This window comes from Tachysurus vachellii, chromosome 2, assembly GCF_030014155.1.
Source record: "Tachysurus vachellii isolate PV-2020 chromosome 2, HZAU_Pvac_v1, whole genome shotgun sequence".
NCBI classification, from domain to species: domain Eukaryota; kingdom Metazoa; phylum Chordata; class Actinopteri; order Siluriformes; family Bagridae; genus Tachysurus; species Tachysurus vachellii.
This window is the reverse complement of record NC_083461.1, coordinates 37708954-37725147: the sequence shown is the minus strand read 5'-3', so window position 1 is coordinate 37725147 and position 16194 is coordinate 37708954. Positions and strand designations below refer to the sequence as shown.

The window sequence follows — 16194 nt, the reverse complement described above, 5'->3', positions numbered from 1 at the left end:
TTACTATATTCAATACTTCTTCCTCAGATGACCTGGGGCAGACTTGAATGTTTTAACTGATGTTTCATTAGAAATAGACTTAGAAATTTAAAAAAATAATTTATCTGGTGGGGGACACGGTAGCTTAGTGGTTAGCACGTTCGCCTCACACCTCCAGGGTTGGGGTTCGATTCCCGCCTCCGCCTTGTGTGTGTGGAGTTTGCATGTTCTCCCCGTGCCACGGGGGTTTCCTCTGGGTACTCCGGTTTCCTCCCCCGGTCCAAAGACACGCATGGTAGGTTGATTGACATCTCTGGAAAATTGTCCCTAGTGTGTGATTGCATGAGTGAATGAGTGTGTGTGTGTGTGTGTGTGTGTGTGTGTGTGTGTGTGTGTGTGTGTGTGCCCTGCGATGGGTTGGCACTCCGTCCAGGGTGTATCCTGCCTTGATGCCCAATGACGCCTGAGATAGGCACAGGCTCCCCGTGAACCGAGGTAGTTCGGATAAGCGGTAGAAGATGAATGTATGAATGAATTTATCTGGTGTTAAAAAAGGGTGCTTTTAAATACGTGGTCACCAACCTCTGAAATAGAGTTTTTTAATAACTGGGAGAGTATAGAACACTTTAGAGCATGTGAAAGGCAGATTGAGCAAGTGGAAGTCCCAAAGATGTCCTACAATGGGTAGGGCTGGTCATCACCACCTGCCATTGGCACAAGCTGGAATGCATTGATCTGCTGCCAATCATGATAGTGGCCTGGATGAATTAACCACTGGGAAAAAGAATGCAAAATCATTTGTGTTTTATATGTGATTACTTTTAAATATTTTATTAATGGGTCTTAGATGTCCACAAATCATCATAGCACTAAATAAGGAGACACTTAAAAATTCTGGAGGAAACAGCTAGACAAGTATCTGTATCCAGAGTAAATTAGTCTTTTATTGATGTAAGACAGTTTGCATGTGCACATGGGGACAAATATTTCTTTGGAGAAACATCCTTTGGTCTAATGATACATAAATTAAGCAATTTGGCTGTAATGACTATTGTCATATTTGGAGGGCAAATGGTGAGGTTTGCAAGCCACTGTACTGGTGCACTTTACAAACTATATAACATAATAGAAGCAGCATCAGCCAGGAAGTTTAATCTTGGCCACAAATACATCTTCCAAATAGAGCAATGTCTTGATCCAAGACAAGCAATGTTCTCTATTCTTAACGTGTCAGGAAATTTCTATGCTTTTGAACAAGGTGTATGTAAACTCCTGACTGTGCCCTTCTGACTGCCACTGTCCCTGCCCTGCACGCTCCTCTGTTTTCTGATCTGCGAAGAAAAGAATTCCACTGTGCAGTAATGTATATGTGGTTATAATAATGGCTTCAATGTCCCCCAAGTTCATTTCAGCTCTATATTATATAAACTATTCATTTTATGAAGATCTGAATTTGACACTATGGTAATGTATGTATTTGGTGTTGTACCATCATGATTATTCTCAGTTTGAATCCTGTTTGTTACAATGGTTACATTACATTACTTATGGGGCGGTGGAGGGCAAGAATTGACACATATACAACTAAAAATTAGAGCAGACTAAGCCACCCCTTTTCTGTAAACGGGGAAATTTATACCCAAAAATATAGCACACAGGTTCGTTACCACTGAACACAAGAGACGTGGATATAAATACAAAAATACTTTTATTGCACAATAATTAGTTAAAATGTAGAAAACTGTTGACCAAACAACGAAAAGAAGTAAAGAAAAACAAGAAACTTTCCGGCTGAGGCTTACCAGTAGGGCAGCTAGCTGAACAGTGAGTATCCTAAGACACACCACTCACACTCACACCACACCCACTCTAAGTGAGGAAGACGCAGATATCAATGGCAAAAACACTCTGTGAGAGAAACACCACCACCACAGGGCCAAGACAGCTAGCTTCCCTCACTGGGGCCTTCAGCTCCTGAAATAAACAAAACAAAAAAAAGAAAAAAAGAGAAATTAAAAAATAAAAACAATTAGTTCAACTCATATGCAATACAACAACTTGCATTAGAATAAGTTCAAACCATGAAGGGGAACAACAATGGACAATTTACTGGCCACAAGGGTCAGACAGAGAGATGTAAAGACTCAACTAGGTTTGTGCGTGCCAAAAGCTCATGAACCTAGACATGCCATGGAGCAGCAAGAGGTTAAAGAGAATAACAAAACCAGAAAGAAGAAATAAAGCAAACAATACAATTGAAAACAGCAGGCTTCAAATTAAATCACATGAAATACAAAAAAAAACCAAGTTACAAAGAACAAAAACTTAAAAGGTGAAAAGAACTTTCAGCAAAAATACTCAAATCAACATTAAACAAAACAAACAAAAAAAACCTTAATCTTCCCAGGTATGAGATTACCTGATTTTTCCACGCCGTCCTTAGGAAGAGCACAGATCAAAAAAAAAAGCAAAAAAATAGATAAACAAAACAAACACGCTGCTGGTGGCAATATAACAGCCGGTGGAGCTAAGCAGGCACCGTGAACGGTACAGCTCGCTTTAAATGACGGCTCGGACTACCCACCCTTCACCTAACCCACCAGCATGAGCGTGAAAAACAGAAACGAACAAAGCCAGAAAGTAATAATCAAATACAAACGGTCACAGTCGTAAAAATAGCAGCAGAACAAACAGTGCAGTCTTAACGCTGTCTAAGGAGCATTTGCCCTGCAGTCCACAGTAACGAAGTGCTCACGAGCAGATGCACTAAAATGGACAAAAGTTAATAAAATCAGTCAAAGACACCACCCCAATAATGCTCAAAGGACTAGATACCCGGAAGTAGGTCGCTAAACACACGGGTTCAGTTATTCACAGCTTTATATATAATCGACGAACTGCAAATATGCAGGCGATCTAGAGCACACACAACTGGAGTGAAGGACGGCCTGTACCCAACAGCAATGTCGTACCAATCGTGACCATAACCTGGCTATAAACAAATATACACACTTAAATAGGGCACAGACACTAGCAGCAACATTAGCCAAACAGCTAGATACATACCTCCCGCGAGCTGCACGCACACACCCACACACAACAATGATTGTACGATGCGTACCCAGGTGACGTAAACTATGCCTGAAATACAACCCGAGAGGCAGCCAATAGGCTGTCGCACCTGTCATTCAGGTGACAAAATAATAAATGTCTGCAATGCGTTAACCACTAGGGGCGCCAAAACACCACTTGACTTAATTTATCATCTAATTTCATGTAATTCAACACCATGAATATAATTGGTATTAATGTTCTTTTTAACTCCGTTACATGTAGTTACAGGAAACAACCCTGCAGAGAAGAAATGTTACAAAGTGACTACAGTCTGTTTGCTGCTGCTGTGTTTTCTCCTGCTGACTACCCTCACAATGCTGTGGATCAAATTTAGCATCCTTAGTAGAGAAAAAGCTAAGCTGGAGACCAGTCACAAGAACCTGACTATAGAGAAAGACCAGTTACAGACCAGTCACCACACCCTGGCTAAACAAAGAGATCAGTTACAGACCAGTTACAACACCCTGACTAAAGAAAGAGACCAGTTACAGAAGCAAAATGATGAATTTCAGAAGAAGTTAACTGATTTGGGTGAGTACATGCTGTTTAAATGGTCAAAGTTTGTAACAGAATCTATGGATAAGAAATGTCAGAGAACATGGATTATTGTTAGGAACTACTAGGGCAATAAAAATGTTCCAGGCCACAAGGGGCTTATCATGGTCTGGCAAGTATTCACAGTGATTTACACCATTTTCATCATCAAGCACACTGGTAGCACAGCATGGCACGCTTATTTTCTGCCATCTGTTACTGAGAGCAAATTCATTCACTGTCTGCTTTACCTTTGGGTGCAAGAGTTTTCCAACACTCTAGCTTAAGTTCTATGCTGGATTCTGTTTTATGTACTCTACCTGGCCAAAAAAGTCACACACATTGATTTTGGCACATTTTTGCCACGGCATTGTTTTAAATGTCATAACATTTACTTCTATCCACAGTTGCATTAACAACAATGGAAAGTCTTCATCAGCACATGCCAAATATGGTCTGAACTGGGTGGTGGTGGTTAAGGTGGTGGACTGTTCACAGCACTGGCTAATTTGATAAAAGGTTTTCTTAAGTCTACATAGCTATTTACTCCCAAATCCCTTGACTTATCTTCACATTATGCATTTTGAAATGCTCTTACTGTCACTATTAAACATATCCATGATTTCTACTGATTTTTACAATTTGTTTTCACCAAATGTTTGTGATCTCTAATCATGATCCTTATTTTTTTTTTTTTCAAATTGCTAAATTCAAGCCAATAATTTGACAGTAGAAGTAAAAAGGGGATATATTCCCAGGAGCAGAAGACAAGTCCCATAGTGCAGAGGTCTCAGAAACATATGTTACAAAAATATGATACAATAGGTGTTAGAGGGTTAAAATCATTTCCTTACTTTGCTTTATCAGATAAATTGGTTACAACGCCAAAGGTGTAATGTACAATGCCACGTATGTAACTTCTGAATAGTGCTTGTGTGTGTAATTGCATCTAAGTTCTGAATAAAGATGTACACAGTTTAAATGTTAAATATGTCCTTGACACACTTTAAAGACCTAAATGTCTCATTCTGTGTGATCAATTTCACTTTTTATTGTAGTGTGGCAGAATTTCAAGTCCCGTATTTACATCTCTTCTGATACAAAAGACTGGGAAGAGAGTAGAAAGTACTGCAGAGAGAGAGGAGAAGACCTGATGGTCATAAACAGCCGAGAGGAACATGTGAGTGAGAAAGAGAGAGGGAGAAGAACTGAGTTTCTGCATTTCACATTGTGCTATAATATATACATCAGATTACAGAAAGAGAGAAATACTTTGATATTGTATATATTTCTCTTCAGGATTTCCTTACTAAAATGCTGGGCAGCAAAAAGGCTTGGATTGGTCTGAGTGACAGAGACACAGAGGGGGTGTGGAAATGGGTGGATGGTACACCACTGACCACTGCGTAAGAGACTTTTGTTCATCTGTCTTTATTCCTAAATATCTTCCCATTTTACTGTGCTACAGGTACAAGGCACATATCTGTTGATTGAACTAAATACTAAGATAATATAATTTTATCTCTTATGATCATACTGCTGGCCATATTGGTGATCATATTATATGACTGTATATTGGTGCTATGCTGTTTAAAAATCTCAGTAAACACAAGCAGTTTGGTTGATTTAAATATGTGGAATTGAAGAAACTAAACAATGAACCTTTTCTTTCTAAATTCTGTGTTTTAGGTACTGGGCTAAGGGGGAACCGAATAATGAAGATGATGAAGACTGTGTTGAGATTGGTAGACAAGAAAGTAAGATGTGGAATGACATGCCATGTTCATTTAAACAATTATGGGTCTGTGAGAAAGTTATGCTTACTAAATAATTAAGTATAGTGAAATGATACAATATTCAGAAATCAAGCTGTGCTTATGGAGTAGTTCAGTTAATGCTTTATTATATAAGAAATTTGACAGAAAACAGATTTACACTGAAAATACAGAAATACAGCTGTAACTATTAGCCACTGTCGTTGTATTCTCAAGTCCCATCATGTAAAACTATGCAGATCTACAAGGAATGTATACTTACAAGTGTATAATTTGAAGGTCTGATTTTTGATACACCTGTGTTCTGAAACCTTTATGTTTTATACAGTATTTAGAACTATTTGTTTACAAGGAATCAAATGTACACCTTTTCCAACTCAGCGCAAATGTACTCAAACTTCCAAAGAACAACAGTAGATGATGTGGTGGAAATTTCTAATCTTAAGATGTTCATCAGGCTTTGTCCTTCTATGCTTGTACCCTGTGTGTGTCATGACCAGAGACTGACATCGTCATCAGTAGGTTTTGTTAAGATTATTACAAGGGCAGTAGGGACTGGGGACGAATTGTCCATAAACAATGTCCAATAGGTCTTCTAGAAGACCTTGGCCTGGTCAGATTAGCTTGGTCAGGAGATGCATGCAGTAATTTTGAGCCAATGATTGATGTTTTGCTTTTACATATCTTCTGTTTTCTTGAGTTCTGTCTATAAAACCTTGATGTAATCAATGATCGTGGTCCTTCATCCCTCATGCTACATGTGGAGTTTTGGGTCCTGCTGCGCAGCTGAGCACAATAAATTGTGTAACCTTTTTACTCTTGCTCGTGTCTACCAGTGTTATACTTTATTCTTTAAATCTCTCTAACCTCGATGAGTATGGTAATATATGAGCTGATATTAAGGGTATAAAATATCAATTAGTCAATTAAATATCAATTATATTAATATCAATATCAATTAAAATAGCATTATATATATAATGATAAAAATAAAATATACACAAATAAAGTTTACAGTTAATTAAAAAAATATTAATTGAAAATTTTAAATACTATATATCTATTACGTTCGCCTCACACCTCCAGGGTTGGGGGTTCGATTCCTGCCTCTGTCTTGTGTGTGTGGAGTTTGCATGTTCTCCTCATGCCTCGGGGGTTTCCTCTGGGTACTCCGGTTTCCTCCCTCAGTCCAAAGACATGCATGGTAGGTTGATTGGCATTCCTGGAAAATTGTCTGTAGTGTGTGATTGCATTAGTGAATGAGAGTGTGTGTGTGCCCTGCGATGGGTTGGCACTCCGTCCAGGGTGTATCCTGCCTTGATGCCCTATGATGCCTGAGATAGGCACAGGCTCCCCGTGACCCGAGATAGTTCGGATAAGTGGTAGAAGATTTTCTGAGGTGTTGTCGTGATGAGGCAAAGGCGAGTGAGGATCCAATTGCAGTCAAACATTTAATAAACAAAACAAGAAACAGGAAAACAGACAGGTAGGCAAGACTAGGCAGAACACCAGGCTAACATGAAACAGAAACACATACAATGACTAGCAACAGGGAAGTGTTTAATAAGTATATGTTTAATAAGTATATTTACAGCTTATACCATCACTTTTGCCATGGAGTATGCAAAAGTCAGATATTCATTAACATGTTTTCATTGGGTTAATTTTTACTGAATATAGTAATCATATGAATCTTCATTTGCATTCTTTGCTATTATTTACTACATTCATGCCTATATGGCTAATGGTGGCAAAGCAACAGGAGACAATTAATTTTCAGGAAGATCTGGTGATATATGGCATAATCAGTGAAAGCATCCAGTGGTGGCTAGTTCTGATAACAACTCATGCACTTCTCCCCCTGACCTGCCAGAGGGATGCCTCGCTAAATTTTTGATTCTCCCGGTTCTCCCATAGCTATAAGAATCCAAAATCTGAATTGGGAACAGTGAGCAGACTTATATGCAGGCTTAATAAGCAAGAATCAGAGCATATGCATCACAAGACTGTGACAAAAAAACAAAAAACATTGGTGGATCAAATTCTGGTTGCACCCTAAATCCATCAATGCATACTACCTTGAACACTGTTGCCCCAGCATTTTCAGGGCTCTGTTACAGGTACACCAGGGATCTGGGCAGCCAGGATTGCTGAATGTTAGTGAGTGGAAGTGCTGATCATGCTGCATTGGGGTGCATTAATAGCCCACTTCAGGTCTGGTTAATCGAGATGGTACGCAAAAAGCAGTCCCCATTCCTCTATCTGATTTGTCAGAACATAACGGAGAGAAAAGTCAGAAGAATGCAACAGTAGGGCACACAAGAACACTTTTACCTGGAAGGCTCTGTTGACTGAACTGAATCTTTGAGTACAGATCATATAGGGAGAAAGAGGACTAGTGCAGATGAAGAACTACAGTATTGCTGGGAAGTTTGGAAGGTTGTATCTCAGGACTGTATTCTAATACTGTACTATCCCTCAGTGTCGGTCAGAACACAGGTACACAGTTTATGGAGGAGGGCATGTAGATGCAGATGGGTGTAGTAATGTGGTACGGAGTAGTATGATATGATATGATGAGGTGCCATTTGGCTTAGTTCTATAAAAGAAAAGAGCAGGAAAGAACATAACAATCAATAGGATGTTTCATAGGTACGTTAACATACACAACAATAACCCTCAGGCATTAAGGTGACAAATAAGGCTCAAACAAACAGTACTCACTTAAATATGGTGCTGCATGTCACAAAAGCATAACCAGCAGGCTTATGTCAGTAATCAGTAATGCAGCTCAGACACCGAAAGCACTTATCAGATATAACTACACCAGGTTACGTACTGTATGTAACCCGGTTCCCTGAGAAGGGAATGAGACGCTGCGTCAGGGCTGACGCTATGGGAATGCTAATTTGAGGAAGTTGTGTCTGAAGCTCTGTGTGCACACATGCCAATTTAATGGCTCGGGAAGGACACGTGATGAAGTGATTACGTGCCAGTAAGTCCATATAAGGGCATCTACATCACATTAGCTTCTATTTGTCTGAAAGAAGTGCGAGAGGATGCCCAGGGCGTGGTCAGCGATGCAGCGTTTCGTTCCCTTCTTAGGGAACCGGGTTACATAGGTAACCTGGTATAATTCCTTTTCAAGGGAACTCAATGCTGTGTCAGGGCTGATGCTATGGGAACGCCAATACACATACCACCACGCACCAGTCGATGACTGTGCCAGAAGCTGTGATAGAGCATGAGCAGACTGGGAACAGAACATCAATGGCCCTGTAGCACCTGGGACCCTGGAGTGGGGTCCAAGTCTAAGTTATAGAACCTGATAAAGGTGTGCAGAGAGGACCAACCTGCCACAGCACAAATATCTTGAAGGGGGACACCCCTGGCCAAGGCACTGTGCAAGGCGATACCCCTAGTACAGTGAGCACTGATGCCAAAAGGTGAGGCAAGACCACACACCTTATAGGCCTGAGTAATGGCTTCCACTACCCAGTGTGCAAGGCACTGTATGAAAACCCGATTACCCCTATTCCAGCCCCCAAAACAGACAAAAAGGGTGGAGGAGTTATGCAACAAGCTAGAGCAGCGGACATAAGTCCTCAAGGCCCTTACTGGGCAAAGCAAACTCAGCCTTTCATGTCCTGCCAACTCATGGGGCGGGGGACAGTAGGCCTGCAGGATGACTAGACAACCCGCCATCCTGGGCACTTTAGGGATATATCCTGCCCTGGGCTGCAGAATAGCCTTGGACATGCCAGGGGCAAATTCTAGGCAGGCGGGGGTGATCGACAGGGCCTGCAAATCACCCACTCTTTTCAGAGAGGCCAAGGCTAGGAGCAGAGCCAATTTCAGGGTCAGAAACTTCCCAGAGGCTGACTCCATGGGCTCAAAGTGGGCTTCCAGCAGTCCCTCCTGGACCATAGAGAGGTCCCAAAAAGGAACGTGTGGTCTACAGGAAGGCCTCAGCCACCTGACACCATGCAGAAAGCAAGAGATCAGAGGGTGCCTAGCCAAGGAGACCCCAAAAACAGGTTTGTGGTTGGCAGTGATTGCAGCCACATACACCTTTAAAGCAGATGGGGACAGGCCCCAAGAAAAGCAAGACTGCAGTAACTCCAGCCCATTTACATTACATTTACAACATTTATGTATTAAAATTTACAAAATTTTCTACAACTGAGTTTTAAGGGTCAGGCTCAGGGGCCCAGCAGTGGAAGCCTGGTGGACCTGGGTATCGAACTCACAACCTTCCGAGCCGTAGTCCAGCACCTTAACCACTAGGCTACCACATCCCCACTTTTACCAAGCAGTCAGTGAACTGGATCCTGACAGTGTTCATCACACTAGAGAGTCTCTGTCACCTCAGATAAGAGACATACCTCTAAGACTAGGAACTGGTCCCCTCAGGGGCCAGAAGCAAAGCTTCCACATCTCAGGGTGGGGGTGTAGGATTGCCCCTGTGCCTGAGAGAGATCATTCCTGATGGGAATCTTGCATGGAGTGCCGTACAGGAGGGAGACTAGGTCCATGAACCAAATTCAAGAAGGCCAATGAGGGGCAACTAGGAGAAGGTTGACTTGGTCGTGGTGCACTCTGGCTAGGACTTGCAAGAGCAGAGCTACTGGGGAGGGAAGGCATACAGAAGGAGACTCGGCCACATCCATACCAAGGCATCCAGGCCCAAAGGGGCCAGATGAGAGAGGAAAAACCGCAGCGGACAGGGGGTCGACTCCTTGGATGCAAACAGATCCACTTCCGCCCGGTGAAAAATCTGCCAAATTCACTCCACCACATGGGGGTGGAGACGCCACTCCCTGGGCCTCAGCACCTGCCTCGACAGGATGTCTGCCTCTCGATTTACATGTCCCGAAAGCAAAAGGAACCTGGTCTCTGCCCAGAGCAGAATCTGCTGCGCCAAACTGAACATGGAGTGTGAACCCAGACCACCCTGAAGATTGATATTGGACACCACCGCAGTGCTGTCTGTCAGTAGACATGGCAGCCGCTGAGGTGTGGGAGAAAGTGTTTCAATGCTAGAAACACAGTCCTCATCTTCAGGCAATTTATGTACTATGAGAGATAGGGGCCCTCCTATAGACCCTGAACAGCGCGGCCATCCAAGGCCACTCCCCAGCTCGAAAGCTAGGTGTCCGTCGAAAAAGTCCTGCAACAGTGACTTGCCCCTAGAGTGGGACCCAAGGCCAGGAACCGGGGTCTGTTCCACATAAGAAGGGTACGAAGTCCACAGCACATAACCCTTATAACCCTGAGGGGATGTCTGTAAGGATGAAAGCCCGCACCCCTGAGCCAGAGTTGGAATGGCCTCATGTTGAGCACACCCAAAGGGATTACATTGGCTGCTGCCGACATGAGGCCGAGCACACTCTGTGCCTCGTGACAGAGAGGCCTTGGCCTAGCCGAATAGCTTTCACTGCTGACAAGATGCTGCCCGCATCATGTTGGAGTCCCAAACTAACCCATGAAAGGTGGTTTGCTGAGAAGGAGAAAGCACACACTTTTCTGGATTCAACCTGAGGCCTAGAACCTTGTATATATATATATCTTTCCCTCCACTAGACAGGACAGACAATTGACACACATAAACAGAGCGCTTCCTGAAGAAAAAGAAGCTGAATTGGCGTGTGTGCACACAGAGCTTCAGACAGAAGCATTCCCATAGCATCAGCCCTGATGCAGCGTCGAGTGCCCTCGAAAGGGAATTCAGATAAACATCAACTAACAGCTTACTGCTAGTAATAAACACACACAAAGCTTAGCATTAGTGCTATCACTTGGAGTAAACAGTAACAGCACTTGCATGCTAATCATTATTTGAACAGCTACTATAACTGTCAGGAAATGTTTAATACACACTCTAAGTACCACTCACAATTAGTCATGCACATACCACTTCACACGATTCAAAGGCTAACAGTCACAGCTCAGAGCATGGTTTTTCTCTCAAGATGCTACTTTCGTGTTGGCTGCTTCTGGGTGGTGACGGACATGCACGATAAGCCTCTCCAACAAGTGTAGCTCTCATGACTATGTAGGGACATGTGACACTTCTGCATTAAAGTCTTTCTGCTTAAAGGGTCTTCACAGAATGTCAGTAACACATTGATCACATTTGTGGCCTGTTGCAAGTATTAAAATAAATAAATAAAACAGGAAACAGGAAACAGCAACACACCTAGTCACGTCAGACAGCCTTCAGTCAGCCAATCTGAATGTAGTTTTAGACATCATATACCGGTACAAGTGTGTTTATAAGGACTAACTACAGCAGTAAAAGATATAAAAATTATATGGACACAAAGCAATGTGTTTAAATCTACCATTTTCTGTATGTTTTTAAATGATCATCAAGATATGGGGAAAAAAGGTTTGTGGTAGCACTAATAGTTGTAACGTTACCTCAGTCTAGCTCTCTCTCTTTCTCTCCCCTCCCCCTGACTTTCTTTCTGTGATTGGCATCTTGGCGATTTTTTGCATTTATTTAAACTTTTCTCTCTCTCTCATACACACACAGACAGAGCAAGAGTGAGTAGCATGAAGTGTGTGGTGACTCCTCCATGGTGTACAAGTTGTGTTGTGTAAGCCTAGCGAAGTGTGCTTATCTGTTGGGTCATGAGAAAATTGTCTTTGCCTACAGCATGAATGGTGCAATTTGTAGTGTGGAATAGTTATAAATAACAAACTTAAAATGGTTTTACCCCTCAGTTCCTGGTCAAAAACAGTTATGTTGTCCAATGACCCTCCCTATATTTCTGATGAAATGACTGTTAAAGAGTTGTCCAGGTATGAATGTCGTCCCATAAAGGAAATTCCCTCCACCATGTCCCCACTTATTAAACACTTGGTATCTTTTTGAGAATGTATTTTATGTTTTGTAAAGAAAGTATAGAAAAGCTAAACACTGAGATAAAGGAATGGCAGAGGTCCTGCTTGGCCAATCCAGACCAGGAAATTCCCTTTTCAGTTGCAGTGGTGGATTCTGGAGCAATTCTGGAGCTGCCTGCACTGGAAGAGGCAGTTTAATTCTCAGAAGGAACAATTAATAGTTATTAACTGTCAGGGGATCAGTGAAAAAGTGCTAGAAGTGCTTTTATTTAAAGAAGGTACTATAAGTCGGGAAGGGTCTTGAAGAGTCCAGTGGAAGTGGACTTGACAGAGGAGTGTAGAGAGAAGGAAGCAAACACAAGCCTTAGATCCGATGTGTAACTCACTTTTTGGGGGCGAGGAATGAAATTGTTTGGCTTGCATGTGGTGGCATTGGTGCCGCTGTCACATAACCATGCTGAAGCCATTAAAGATGTTTTTATGCAGGTTTTATTTCGTATAGGTATGGGTTTAACTGTTTAACTGTGAGTTTAACACACACACACACACACACATATATACAGTATATGTAGCAGAGCGGTAGGGGAAAGAGTGTAACAATTCTAGGTTAAAGATTTATAAAACACCACAAAAGGCCCCTAGGGGCACAACATTCGACTACGCCACCCCTTATGAGGGGAACAGTCCCAAAAGGACACAGGTTCGTTACCTAATGATGAGCAAGAGACAAAGGGCATGAGAATAACACAATAAACCTTTATTTTTACAGTTTGTGCAAGATTATGATTCTCAAAAAGAATGTAAAATCTTCAGTCACTTATAACACAAAATCAAATACACAGAACAGAAAACATACTTTAAATGACTAGGCCTTTCAAGAGAACGAGGAGATAACACAAACACAGTGTAAAGCCAAACCACTCACACGTGTGGAAGGTACACATCAAACACAGCACACAGTGTAAAAGTCACCCTCGATAGGTACAGCAATTACTTCCTCCCCCTCAAAGACGACCCACCCAACACAAGTATATCAAAAGTAAACTCAAACAAAACAAATTAAATGCAAAAGCAAATCAACATTACAAAACCAAAACAAAACAGAAATTCCTCTCTATAAATTAAATATACTCACAATATAAATCAAACAAAATAACAAAACTAATCAATAATGAAACCATTACATAAATTACATTTACGGCATTTAGCAGACACCCTTATCCAGAGTGACTTACAACTGAGCAACTGAGGGTTAAGGGCCTGGTAGACCTGGGGATCGAGCCCATGACCTTCCTGTCAGTAGCCCAACACCTTAACCACTGAGCTACCACATCCCAATGGCCCAGATTCAAAGAGGGCGAAAGACCTACTTGTTGACAGTATGAGATGGTACTGTATCAATTAACAATAGTTAGTACATGCAGATTTACTAGATTTACTATCACTGATACAAATTTTGTACATGCAGGTTTAATAATGCATACTTCCATTCGAGCAGGACCAAGGGCAAACTAATAATGATATTAAATCACATACATCAAAGAAAACAAACGAAATACACGGAGAGGAGTATTAAGACAAGTAACCACATTAAATAAATAAAAAAACAAAACTAAGACATCTACTAAGTGACTCGCCATTAAACGCCTCAGCAGAGGGAAGAGTGGACATAAAACAAACACAGAGCTGCCGACTAAAATACCAGTGCATGGCGTGAAGCCCCATTGTGCCGAGTTGGAGTCAGAGCGACCCGCAACAGTATTCTCGGAGGCAAAACAGCAGCGCAGTCATACCCATGGACTTAACCCTCTCATCCCTCAGAAAGTGGTTGGGCAACCAGATCAACCTGCTGAGCATGTAACAGTATGTTATTAAAAATAAATAAATAAACCACTGCAAACAGGGACCAAAATAATACGTACCAGCGATTAGCAGTTATAACTCACACTAAACGCGATCATCTTCACTAGATTGACGTTTGTTGTTCACAAACTGGATGCCAACGCACACTGAGATAGCAGAAAGCCCACACCAACAACGGCCGGGACAATATTGTCCTATAGTGTTAAACAGAGCACATGAGTAAGCACGCATATAAAGTTTGCTGGACAGGTTACCACGCGGTTACACACGCACATACCTGGGGAAAAAATGAATGGGGTCCCACAAGAGGTATGACCCCGAAACCTGCCTTTATATAATTTATTCACTTATCACGTGACCGAACAAACAATTTATCTTGTTCACTCTGCTATATGTATATATATATATATACATACACACACACACACACACACATATATATATATATATAAATCTATATATATATATAAATCGATATATATATACTGTATATGAGTTTTATATATCGTCGCTGTCGGGCGGAAACCTCGTATGTCCAAATTTTGTCAATTTCATATTTTTCACATATCGATACTATTGGTCAGTCCCCACGTGGGTCTGTTATTTTTACAAGTTATTAACCAATCTAAAGCCTTGAAAATAGCTTGAGCGCAAATCTCTTAACTCCATTGGACACTTCAACTGTCTGAGAAACCTCGTAACTCCACCTTTTCTTCACTCCGTGGGAGAGCTTCACAGCATATTTCTCCTAAATATTAAGAGTCGCAATGAATCAACACGTCTTAAAGTGATATCTAAAGTGATTTTCGTGGGGCTCAAAGAAAAAAAATCTTGACCCCCGCTAGTTCTGGTGCTCGTCTGAGGACAGGAATTTAGCGCAAGACAATCCACTGCAACGCGGACTAAACCCTGTGCATTGCAGATAAGATAGGATTGTATGTTTCAATGTCAAGGCAAACCGTTATGTTCAACAAGTAGCTGCCTTTGCCGTCATGCTCATCACTTTAAGCAAGCTGGTTGGCTTTTTGCCTCGTTATTATAAGTAAACATGCCGTATAACATAGCGAAACGATAATTTGACCTTTATTAATTTTATTTTTTGGGTGAACTATTCCTTTAACTATGATTTTATCGATGTGTTTTAAATATCTATTTATTACTATTTATTACTGCTTATTATACATGTTCATTGACGTTTTAAAATGTTTTTTTATAATATAATATTTGAATTATATTGAATGTTTTGGATACCACTATTAAATTATTGTTTTTATTATTATTTTACTGACTTTAAATCAGCCTACTTATAGACAATACCTCTCTTGGCACTGTGCATGTAAAACACATGTTGAACATGTTTTTTGGACACTAACAAGTGAAAATAGTTAGGTTAGATACATTTGAGTAGGTCTGTTTTGTTAAAAATCGATAGCTGTAATGCTTCTGTGCAGAAAGAAACCCGTGAGCCATGAAGGTAAGTTTGCGAGCAGATTAGACTAATTTCCACCTATTAGACAGCCTAATCAGCTTAACGTGTTTTGTATTGCATCACTTATAGCTCTTAAACCTTTAAAATAAAGTTTAGAAAGATATATGTAACTACAGTCATTAGCTTTGGTTAATTATTGAAACCTTGTCTCTTGTCAAAAGGCTCAACGTGACCACAGACTTTATTAAACACAGCTGGCAGGAGTGACGTCTGTGTCCGTACCATTCTTATCAATGACAGCATAATCTCGTATCTCCCTGCTCCCAAGTCATAAAGCTTGTATGTCCGATAAAACGTGACTTTGGGGAAATGTTGTGTTAATGTTGGTACACAACAGTATATGATAGCAATATAAGGTATAATAACAACTTTAACGATACAATGATTAATAACTCAAAAAAATACGCCATTTTATATATATATATATAAAATTATTCTTTGGTAGACAGACTTGGGTTCTTGTGATCATTGTCTTGGTGTATAACCCATTTTGTCATGAGATTCAGTTCATGAACAGATGTCTTGCCTTTTTCATTTAATGTTTACTGGCATAATTCTGAATTCATTGTTCCATCAATGATGGCAAGCTGT

At 41.0% G+C, this 16194-nt stretch overlaps 1 protein-coding gene across 1 annotated transcript in view; it reads left to right on the top strand.

Annotated features, from left to right (window-relative positions):
* LOC132841917 (C-type lectin domain family 4 member M-like) overlaps positions 1 to 16194 on the top strand; it is a 107622-nt gene that overhangs the window by 42318 nt on the left and 49110 nt on the right. Inside the window, exon 6 of the mRNA XM_060864566.1 lies at positions 3440 to 3610. Coding sequence (XP_060720549.1) covers positions 3440 to 3610 — 171 coding nt within the window. The remainder of the gene's footprint in view (positions 1 to 3439; positions 3611 to 16194) is intronic.